Here is an 11,189-nt window from a genome sequence, read left to right on the forward strand (position 1 = left end):
GTGGGACACCAATGAAAAGCCCAGCCTTCAGGCAGAGTTTTGAAAATGGGTAGCTGGAGTTAGTTTTAAACCAGATTTAGGTGCTTAAGGCCAGGTCTACACACTTACTTTGGTATGACGACTACATTGCTCAGGTGGTGTGAAGACTCCACACCCAAGCGACCGTGCTAAGATTAGCATAACTGTCTACATAGGGGGTTGTTGGCACGAGAGAGTTTCAATCCTGCCAACATAGCTACCGCCTCTCATGGCGGTGGAGTTGAACTGACGGGAGAGCTTTCTGGTCAGCTTAGAGCATCTTCACCAGAAGCACTACAGTGGCAGAAGCACCAGCGCCGATGCAGGTTTGTAGTGTAGACCTGCCCTGAGTGTCGGTTTTCCAGAAATGTAGAGCATGCAATGGCTCCCATTGCAGTCACTGGAGGCTCAGCACCTCTGAAAAAACCCAGCTGCTGTTTAATCATGTAGCTTTGTGACTCTTAAGTCTCAGGTCACTGACTGTTCCAACACCATAGGAAGCTGACGTTTCCTTAAATCAGGCAGAGTTGTCAGGACAAGCAGCCCCCAGTAGTCTGCTACTGCATACCCAGATCTGCCACCAATGACTCATGGCAATGTCAGATAAGTCATTTAGTCCCTGCCCCACTTCCAGGAGGCTGGAAAATGAGTATGTATCCCTGTTAAAGGGGTAACGTTTGATCCTTGATCAAAAGGCGTTGTCTTTCTGAAAGCAGAGACCTCTAGAGTGTTGTCCAAATCCCTTCCCATCGGTTTCCCAAAGAAACTCAGTCAGTCCTGCAAAGCACTTCACATATTTAATTTTTAAGTTTCCCCTTATCACAAGACTATCATTGCATGTTACAATTCTCCACTTTGGGAAGATTTAAGAGTTTGTATTGTCATTAAGGCAATGTACAGAGATCGTCAGATTAGCATTAGAATACAGCAGCTTGCACATGTAGCCTGGAGTAGCCTTTAGCCCCATGGCTATTTGGTGGTACAGTTGGGTGGGAAAAAAAGCAAACAGGCCCCTTAATTCCTGCTGTTACAACAGGAAGACAAGTGGCAATTAACATTTGCACTTGCCAGCCCCTGAAGAGGAGTTATGGAATAATTACTCACTCTTTAGATGAGTGACCTTGAATACATCTTGCACCAATCTCATCTCTAGCCCTGAGAATCTGACAGTACAACAACAAGGAAGAGGGAAGAGAGTGCTGTTAGTCAGCGACAGACCCATAGCCTCACATTAACATGGTTTTACCTCTTAACCTTGTGATGAGTCACTAGTGAGGGGTTTAGCACATTTTTACAGGTGATCACTGCATTAAGTTATATGCAATGGGACTGGTTTGCTTTAGACCTATCCAAACTAATCTTAAATAGGATATGTTAAGCATACAGACAGCCCTTGGAAGAGTTAGGAACAGCTTTGGAAGGAATATTTCCATAAAAGGAACACAGTCCATTGCCCAGCCACATTTGACGCTTCCATTTTGCTACAGGATTCAGAAGCATTTCCTGTGAACAATGGATGGACCAGCCTCGTCATATTCCTGCTTGCTGATCCACATCTGCTGGAAGGTGGAGAGAGAAGCCAGAATGGAGCCACCAATCCAGACTGAGAATTTGCGCTCCACTGGGGCAATGATCTTGATCTTCATGGTGCTGGGGGCCAGGGAAGCGATTTCCTTCTGCATGCGGTCGGCGATGCCGCCATACATGGTGCTGCCGCCGGACAGCACCGTGTTGGCGTAGAGGTCCTTTCGGATATCGATGTCACACTTCATGACCGAGTTGAAGGTGCTCTCGTGAATGCCGCAGGACTCCATGCCCAGGAAGGAGGGCTGGAAGAGGGCCTCTGGGCACCTGAACCGCTCATTCCCAATGGTGATCACCTGCCCGTCAGGGAGCTCGTAACTTTTCTCCAAAGAGGCAGATGTAGCAGCTGTGGCCATCTCTTGCTCAAACTCCAAGGCAACGTAGCACAGCTTCTCCTTGATATCACGCACGATCTCCCTCTCGGCCGTGGTGGTGAAGCTGTAGCCCCGCTCGGTCAGGATCTTCATGAGGTAGTCGGTCAGGTCACGCCCGGCCAAGTCCAAGCGCAGGATGGCATGAGGCAGTGCGTAGCCTTCGTAGATGGGCACGGCGTGGGTCACCCCATCACCAGAGTCCATCACAATGCCAGTGGTACGTCCAGAGGCATACAAGGCCAGTACAGCCTGGATGGCCACATACATGGTAGGGCAGTTGAAGGTCTCAAACATGATCTAGGAGAGAGGAGACATTTTTACCGTACTGTGGGGATCAGCTGTCCACGCCTGCAACCAAATGCTGATTCCTGAATCTGTAGCTAATCAGGGCTAGACCCAGACAACACCATGATTAGACTATTCTGGGCTCAAGCATCAAAACCCAGGCCTTCCCCTGTGAGCTAGAGGGACTTCTGCTGTGAACAGTATGCAGGTGTAATCTTGTAGCAGCACAAGAGACACCACACAGGCAGCCAGATACTATGCTGATGGGCAACTAGAACAGCTCAAAGACACCTTTGGCATGAAAGTTTGTCCAGAAGACTCAACTCTGTATGTTAAATTTTAGCTCCCCTCCACCTCACCAGTCCTCTTCTCCCCTCCCATCCTTTTAGAAATTCAACTGGTAGAGGGGAAAAAAGTGACAATTTCTGAAGTCGTGTGTTTCACTAGAGATAAGCTCTTGCAGAGTCGAACATCTCAGGTCTGTTTGAACATGTCTCATGAAGCAACAGAGCATCCTGTGGCACCTTATAGACTAACAGATGTATAGGAGCATAAGCTTTCATGGGTGAATACCACAAAAGCTTATGCTCCAATAAGTCTATAAGGTGCCACAGGACTCTGTTGCTTTTTACAGATCCAGACTAACATGGCTACCCCTCTGATACAGGTCTCATGAAGTGCTGTTTGACAGGTTCCCTGGGAGACCTTAAAACCTGAACACTCAGCATCAGACAAAAATTGAGACAGCCAAGAGACTTCGAAGCAGAAGTTTTGTGGCAGGGCTGCCATAAAACATCAGGGAAGCAAGGGGTAGAGCACCAAGACACTCATTTAATTCAGCTGTATGATATGCACAGCAGATATACACATAGTTGCAATACTGCACCTGGGTCATCTTCTCTCTGTTGGCCTTGGGGTTCAGGGGAGCTTCTGTCAGGAGAACAGGGTGCTCCTCTGGGGCAACACGGAGCTCGTTGTAGAAGGTGTGGTGCCACACTTTCTCCATGTCATCCCAGTTGGTGACAATGCCATGTTCAATAGGGTACTTCAGGGTCAGGATGCCTCTCTTGCTCTGGGCCTCATCACCAACATAACTGTCCTTCTGCCCCATCCCAACCATGACCCCTTGGTGCCTTGGGCGTCCGACAATGGATGGGAACACTGCACGAGGGGCGTCATCTCCAGCAAAGCCAGCTTTACACATCCCAGAGCCATTATCAATGATGAGAGCAGCAATTTCTTCTTCGGCCATTTTGGTTTGTCTGAATAAGGAGATGGAGAAAGACCAAGCTTTAGGTAAAAGGCAAGTCAACTTCTCCTGCTGAGGGAGCATCTCAGGGCATTGGAAGCTAGTAGTTGGTTTAAATATATGCATATCCTACAGAGATACTTGGATAATGATTGACTATAGGTGTGATTGTATCTCATGAGGCACTTAAGGGTCCCAATCTAGAAAAAACAGACTAAGGGGAGACTTCAGAAGCTGGGACTGGGAGTTCTTGGAAAGGACGTCATACCTGCCAGTGTTTGAGGACCGCTAAACACCTAAGCTCTTTCCAAGGCCTCTTTGGCCAGCTACAGGAGTAGTGACAAGCAAGATATGGAGGAGAAGTACCACTCCTCACCCTCCCTTCTTAAGGAAGGAAGGGCCTGTTGAATTAAAAGCCAAGTGTGAGTTAAAAAAGCTATTCTCCCCTCCAGCTAGCCTGGGCAGGTTGAGTCCATTCAGGACTGAATTATTTCTGGGGGTGTGTGGGGGGGGGGTGTCTTGTAATTCATGCAGTTCAAAACCCCACATCCGAGTGTCTTGGGTTTTTAGCTTTGGAAGCTACCAACGTGGTGGGGACCATGTATTGGCTTAGCCCTGGCCTTCCAACAACATCTGGCCAGTGAGAAAGGAATGATCTGGCAAGAGTCACGTTTGGTTTTCTAGAGCTCAGCACACTCATTTGGGGGGGGGGGGGGGGGAAGAGAGAGAAGTGGAGTTTCTACTTTAAAGCCCAGATTTCATAAGGAAAGAGCCCCCCACTGTGTGTGGAGCTCTTAGAAAGTCAGGCCCATGTGGTGACAAACTACATAGTCTGCAGCATGAGGTGCCAACATCCCATTTTGGCCCTAGTGCGACAAATGGGCTTTGCCAGCAAGAGGAGAGCAGGAAGCATTGCCCTGCAATGAGAAGCCAAGTACGGTTCAACCTACAAATCCTTCATTTTTTTAGAAAGGAGGAGAGGTAGCTACCGTGGAAAGCTAATGGAGCCATACACAGTCAGAATCCAACAGCATCGGAAGGGTTTACTTTCTCAGCTCTACACTGACGATCAGGTCAATAGGCCAAGTACACAAGCCAGAGAAAAACTTGCTTAGTTTTCAGTCAAACAAGCAGGTGGCTTGCTATCACCAGCTTTTTCATGCAGAAGGCTTTAGTTATATCCTGTACTTAAAAAGGTCTCCCTCCACCCAAGCCTACTCCTTAGTTTGCTGTAATGAATGGATTTCTAGTCTAGCCTTTTGTCTGAATTATTCTTCCTAACCATCTGTCCCAAAGCTGTCTCATGGTAGGTGACCAAACTGAGCTGCAATAGCATTAGTTAGGAAGGGTGGGAAATGGGGTGGTCTTGGTGCAAGACCCATGGATTCTGGAGATGGTGCCTTGGGCCTTTGAGGGCCATTCTATGTAGGGTCTGGATGTGAGAGCAAGTGTCTCACCCTCTCCACAAACAAGTGCGCGATGATGTATTGCAGGTCTTTCCTCCAACCCTAACACATTATGGTGGGGACATCAGGCTGACCAAGACTAGTCTGCTTATTGGAGTCCTGTCAATTCACTGATTTTCCCCAGTTTGGGGAGGCGGAGGGGGACAGCCTTCTCCCCAATACACACCTCCTGAGAATTGGGAAAAGGAGACAAACATGTGAACACTTATCCAGAACTCCTCCCTCTAATGAGCTTCGGAAGACTAGCGTACTTCCTGGAGGTAGCTGGGCTGAAGTACTACAAGGCAAGGCATCAAATGAGTTACCTAGCTTCCTGCCAATGGACTACATCATGCTGTTGATGCTAGACAATATAAAACTACTCCTACAGGAAGTCCTTGAAGCTATACACCTTTGCTTTTAGTTACCTAGTCCACAAGATTTCAGCCAAGTTTATGCTGAATTTACTGCCTTGTCCAGTTCATATTACACCAACTGGGTTATTGCACTGCAAACAAGCTGCAGATTTGTTCTTCCTGCTTCAGAGATCTTAGAGAGTTACCCAGTTCACGCCTTAAGGAATAGGCTGAATACCGAGTTAGCGATTTAACGCCAAATTCATTCTTGACCCAGAGACAGTTTTCAAGTCACAAGACCTATTGAAAGAACAGTCCTTGTTGTGTAGCCTGCCATTCTGCAGTGCTGGAATCCCAGCATCTAAGTTTCCCCATTAAACCAGATGTGGTTGATGCCAGATTAACAAACCAGAAGGAGAATGTGGTAATGTTTAGGTTCTTTGTAGCAGAAGTTGCCCAATGATCTGAGATGGTCTCTTGACTCTGCCAAGGCAACCATGAAAGCTTTGCTAGCCAGTATCTTCTACAGGCAAAGCCTTCAGAAGATCTTGGCATCTCCACCTGTCTCCATCTGCTGATTGGTTGTTCCACTCACACAAGCTAAATGTTTGGAAGTATGAAGTTTATCAAATACCAAAATAAAAGATACATCTTCCACGCACTTGGATGTCAAATGCACTGGCTTTTCTTGATAACCTACTGAAAAGTATAGTGCTGGAGATGGCAGAGTGTGAACCAAGCAGGCTGCATTTGAGAGAGTAACTGAATATGCAACTCTAGCTGTGTTAGTTTCCAGTCTGATACGGTGGTTGTGTAGTTACCTAATGAGAGAGCACATGGCATCTATTATGTCGTTAAGTACTTTGGAGGTAAAATGCAGAAGTGTTTTTATTGGGGCTAGTGTGCTGTGTACTTTTTGGCCAGCATATGCTTCATCATCAGTATTTGCTTAAGGGGGTTATGGTAATACAGTGGATGCTCCAGCTATAGCGTAGCAGTCAAGGCTACTGGCAGAAGTGTGCTATAAGTGGCATTGTGATCATGGGTGCTGATGCTTGTACATAGGAGCAGCCTACATGGAAGAGATTTACTAGGTGGGACTTCTCCTGCTAGCCCTTCTCAGGAAGATTGTGTGCTGGAGTCACAAGCAGGTTTGGTGATCTGCAGAGGTGCTTGCTTAAGGCTGCTAGGTTAGGCACTTGCCCAAGAGCAAAGACCTGCACCAGGGCAAGATCAGTAACCTGGGATCAATAGATGGGGCAGCTACTGGTCAGGCCAGGAGCACAATCAGCAAGGAAGGAGGTGAGGAAGCTTTCACCAATTCCTACTCAGCCTGACCCTAGCTAGAACCAAAGACCTGCCTGTCCATGGAGCAGTTAATATATCCCTCTTCCACATGGCAGGTGCATATTTTATACCATGGCTCTGCCAGGAGCAGATGGACTGAAATTGGGGAGCATGAATCCTATGTAGGATCTGACATGCTTTTGCCAGCTTCCTAATGAACATCTGGGTTTGTTGTGTGTTGGGAAAGGGAAGTGTTGGGGAGGGGGATGTGCAGGGGAGACCAGGCCAATAGCAGGGACCAACAAAAAAATTTGCTGGAAGCAAGGAAGGGAGTAATTAAAGCTCTACCTAACCTCACTGTACCTTGGAGGTATTTTAACATTACTCTCCCTGGCAGCAGGGGATTGATTGATCGCCCCTTGGCATGCCGAAGTCCTGATTAATGTAAAGCTAACCAGTCCCTCCAAACTCTGGGGAATTAATCACTTAAATGTGGAAATTACTCACTAAACCATTCATACATGCAATAAACCAAGCCATTAAAAATTAATTGCTTGACATCCCTGCCATGTAAACATAGCTAATAAGATTCTGATGGAGGGGATGGGGGGGGAAGACTGCCAGCTGTCCAGACTGAGCCAGGAACACAGACAAGGCTACTGAAGAAAGCAGAGTCCAGGCAAAAGCCAACTAGGTGTCTGGGGGCAGATCTTCAGTCCTCATTTGGACATTTTTGCAGACGCTGGGGCCATGCGCTCTCCTTTGGAAGGAGTTGTCAGGAGGGCCCAAGAAGGCATATGCCATAACAAATGCCAAAATCTGCAAACAGATCTCCACTGCTATTGTGATCAATAGCCCCCCCCCCCCAAAAAAAAACCACATTTGTCACAATCCATGGGTCCTACACATGCCTCATCCAGTACACCACATGTCCCAACAACTGGGTCGGTGGAGCCAGGCAGACACTATGCTCCCAGATGAGCTCACCCAGAAGGGTGACAAGACAAAAAACCACCCTGTCACCCATGGGCAAACACTACTCACAAAACAATCACTCGGTCTGACAGGTCAAAGGAGGGCAGCACAATGCCTTCAAGGGACTAATGTAGATATCTTAAATTCATAACTGCTACATGTCAAAAGAGTCATGGACTCAAGACCCTGGATTATTGCCTATTACAATCTGTAACCCTCCTTCTGCCTATGACTGCAAAGGTGTTAACTGCCCACTTCACCTTGAATGGCCTCTTGCAATGTGTTCACTCCTTTGGCATAATCTATTCCACCTTGTATTAGCTTTGATGCAGAGTAGCTTTCCCAGACTTGATGGGCTCTATGCAAGTTCAAATGCTTGTCTCACTGATGGAAGTTGGTCCAATAAGAGATTAACTCAGTCACCTTGTCTCAGATGAAAAAGGTGACTGAAGTTGTGTTTAATTAGCAAAGTGGGGCAGGGAAAGCCAGCCTAGAGATATTTGAACAAGGCTGTGAAGATAAGCCCATCTCCTTCTGCAGTGCAGTTGTGAATTTGTGATTGCTTTGGAAGATGGGCTGCATGACACTGAAAGATTAAATAAAATCTTTAATAGTCTATGGTGCCTGTAGATCTATATTCCAAGGACCAGTATTTGCAGGGAGAAATTGGGGTTTGCAGGTGGATTACTTACCCATTCTCTAGTGAGCCCTGGTTTTGTTGGCAGAAAGCCTCACCTCATGAAGTAGAGATGTGCAAATTTTGACCAAGCTATTTGGCAAAATGCAGATTTGGCAACAGCCAAAATTAATAGTTCTGCCAAATTGTTTGAAATCTGAATATTCAAGCTGTTTTGATTTTTTGAAGTGACTGGGGTTTTTTTTATTTTTGGTTTAACTTGAAGAAATGCTTGAAATCAAGACAAGAGGTTTTGATTCAAAAACAAGGAAGTGATTTTTGGGTAACTGCCAGGGAGCTGAAAAATTTGGTATTCACACAGCTGTCCTCATGAGACTTTCATCCTGCCAGATCAGTCAGTCTGGGGAGACTGTTTGGAATACAGGGAACAGCAGAAAGGAGGGTGCCTTCCCATACAGCTTTTTCCTAGTGTTTTGCACACACTAGAATTTGCAATATCAAAGTTAAAGCTAAACCTAAAAACTCCATGCCTGGTTGTGATGGCAACAGAAAACTAACACAGCCAATTATCTGAAATGCGTATTCTAGTCATGGCCAACTTTGCTTTCTGGTCAAGTGTTCTGACAGGTCTGGCTGGAACTTGGAAATTCTATTTCCTGGGAAGTTTCATCAAGAGATTGTGGAAAACAGACGTGTTTGTCATACAGGTCTTTGCTAGAAGTTCTCACTGGGTCTACCTTTTGATCACCGCAATTCAATAGCCACTGATCTCCTTGGGAGTTTCCATGGAGCCTTGAGGCTACATTGCCTCAATGAGCCTTAAGGGGCTGGATTCAGGCAAGTGGAGCCCATCCTCAGAAAAAGGGCATCCAAACCTTTACACTAAGGCCTGTACACAGACTTCTAGTTGTGAAGCAGGGTGAGAGCCTCATCTCAAAGCAGAGATGCTAAAAACAGTCCTGGCTACATGGACATTTGCCAAGTCAAAATGCAGCTAGATGCTAGGTCACTTCCTCCTGAAAGGATTCTAGTGTGGTCAATTTCTGGCATCATGGTCAGCGACCAAGAAGCTTGTATTACCTGGAATTTCTCCCTCAAACCATAGACCAAGACTGACCAAAGGATGGCAGTGCGCTTTTGGCACAGCAGTTAAGCACCAGCTACCACTACCAAGAGACAGTAAGTGTCAGCTGCTGCTATGGTATATGTGCAGGGACAGGAAGCAAGACCCCAGCAGACACTCCAGGCTAGAGGCTTGCAGAGCATGAGAAAGGAGGATGACAAAGGTTAAATGGAGGGAGAGCAGTGCATCCGTCTGCCCCTGTTCACAAGTGTTCCAGCTGTGCAAGCAATAAGATCAACTCCACTGAACTAGCTTCAGTTCCAATGTGAAGAAAGGGCTTTTTAAAATCCCTTTCCTCCCGTGATGCATCTGACACTAATCAGGGATCCAGCCCTGTGGGAATCAACAATGATTAATGATGTTAAATATAGCAGGAGATTGCCAGGGTAAAATTAGGCACCATGCATAAAACATCACAGCTCCTCGTTAGATAGTCAAATTAGACTCTAATAGTTTGATGTTCATCTATTCACACCGGCCCTGTAATTACAGATGGACTGGCTAACCCATTCCCTGTCGATGTATATAGCTTTGATGCCTGTGCCCAGAGATGAAATCTTCCAGGCTTCAGTCTTAATTGGAACATGGCCCTCAATTTATTAGAGTTATTGCTATTAATGCAGTGTAGAACTTCAGTCAAGTTCTTAACAGTTTTACTCTACAAGCTGATCAGGAGGCCTGAAAGATACATGAGCCTAGAGGAGCACCATGTAAGTGGAGGCTAATGTCATTAGACTGATTCTGTACTTTGTCTTAGATGCCACCACTGCCTGCTGGAGGACATCACTAGAATCACATGGGTGTTAGTGTCTCAACAGGGCTACGGCAATCTCCTTGGTAGCAAATAGGAGCCTTTTGGAGACTGCATTGAAGTGGGTGACTTACTCTGGAGTCACTTCACAATATACAGCCAAGCACTGAGTCACAGGGAGCCCAGCCTACCAGGGAGAGATTGAACTAAGTGTGTTCACACCTTATGGTCCAGCAACATTTCATTGAGTGGAAGATGCTGGTTGGTAGAGGGCTGTGGAGGCAGCTGAATCTCTACTGCCTATTGGCCCCACCCCAACTTTGAATCCAGCCTGTGGGTGCCATTTGGCAGTGGTGATGCACTCAAGTCTTGGGTGGTTTGCCAAGTGTCCTTCAACGGAGAGTCCACCCCTCCTGCAGAGTGCAAGGGGGGGGGGGGGAGGGAGGAGGAGAGGTTCTCTCCCTAGAGGAACCAGGATGCATTCCAGCCATAAGCACTGGCTACACCAGTGTGTACGAACGCAACGAGATTAAGTTACTGCTTTCGGAATGCAGGTCACTCATTTCGGAACTGAAGCCCACTGTGGCTACAGCTTCTGGAAGCTCCATCTGTACTACCTGATATGAACTAGCCACTGACCACATGGCAAGGACAGCCCTATTTGTTCTCTTCCTCAAGGGGAGGAAGGCATAAGGTAGAGTAGTTGCAAGGTTGTGTGGCCTCACTCCAGAAGAGGTCCTGCAAACCCTTACTACATCAATAACTGGGTCGAGTGAATAGTCTCATGAATAGCCAGGGTCCAGGTCTGTACTTTAGAGAGTGACTAAAGCATTCTTCAAAGGATGGCACCATCTTTAGAGACTGCCAAGTTCCTGGAGACCTGGTAGTAAGAGCATCAGTGCAGGGTTCCAGGTGATGATTCAGTTCTGAGCCTTGTTCCTAGAGATATTTGCCAGTTTGGCTAGGGTAGCCCTATTTGCATGTCAGGCATTTTATTTATTTAATTTATAAAGCGATCACTGCCTTTGCTTGGGACACAGTTAGCTTCTCTCTGCCTGTCAGTTTGCTACCAATTGACTCAGACCCCATCTCTCATTTTAATAAG

General features: G+C 46.7%; 1 protein-coding gene across 2 annotated transcripts; it reads right to left on the reverse strand.

Annotated features, from left to right (window-relative positions):
• Window positions 1-1,196: 1,196 nt before the first annotated feature.
• Window positions 1,197-3,513, reverse strand: ACTL8 (actin like 8). 2 transcript variants are annotated; one of them, XM_024207923.2, is made up of 3 exons: window positions 3,385-3,513; window positions 3,148-3,261; window positions 1,197-2,273 (listed from the first exon to the last, which is right to left on the reverse strand). In XM_024207923.2, the coding sequence occupies exons 1-3, from the start codon at window positions 3,511-3,513 to the stop codon at window positions 1,509-1,511; spliced, it is 1,008 nt and encodes a 335-aa protein (XP_024063691.1). In that variant the 3' UTR covers window positions 1,197-1,508. The 2 variants fall into 2 exon arrangements, with proteins under 2 accessions (XP_024063691.1, XP_024063690.1); XM_024207922.2 differs by having other exon boundaries at window positions 3,148-3,513.
• Between the last annotated feature and the right edge of the window lie 7,676 nt (window positions 3,514-11,189).

Source organism: Terrapene carolina, unplaced genomic scaffold (genome assembly GCF_002925995.2).
Source record: "Terrapene carolina triunguis isolate 2854851 unplaced genomic scaffold, T_m_triunguis-2.0 Scaffold714, whole genome shotgun sequence".
Taxonomy (NCBI): domain Eukaryota; kingdom Metazoa; phylum Chordata; order Testudines; family Emydidae; genus Terrapene; species Terrapene triunguis.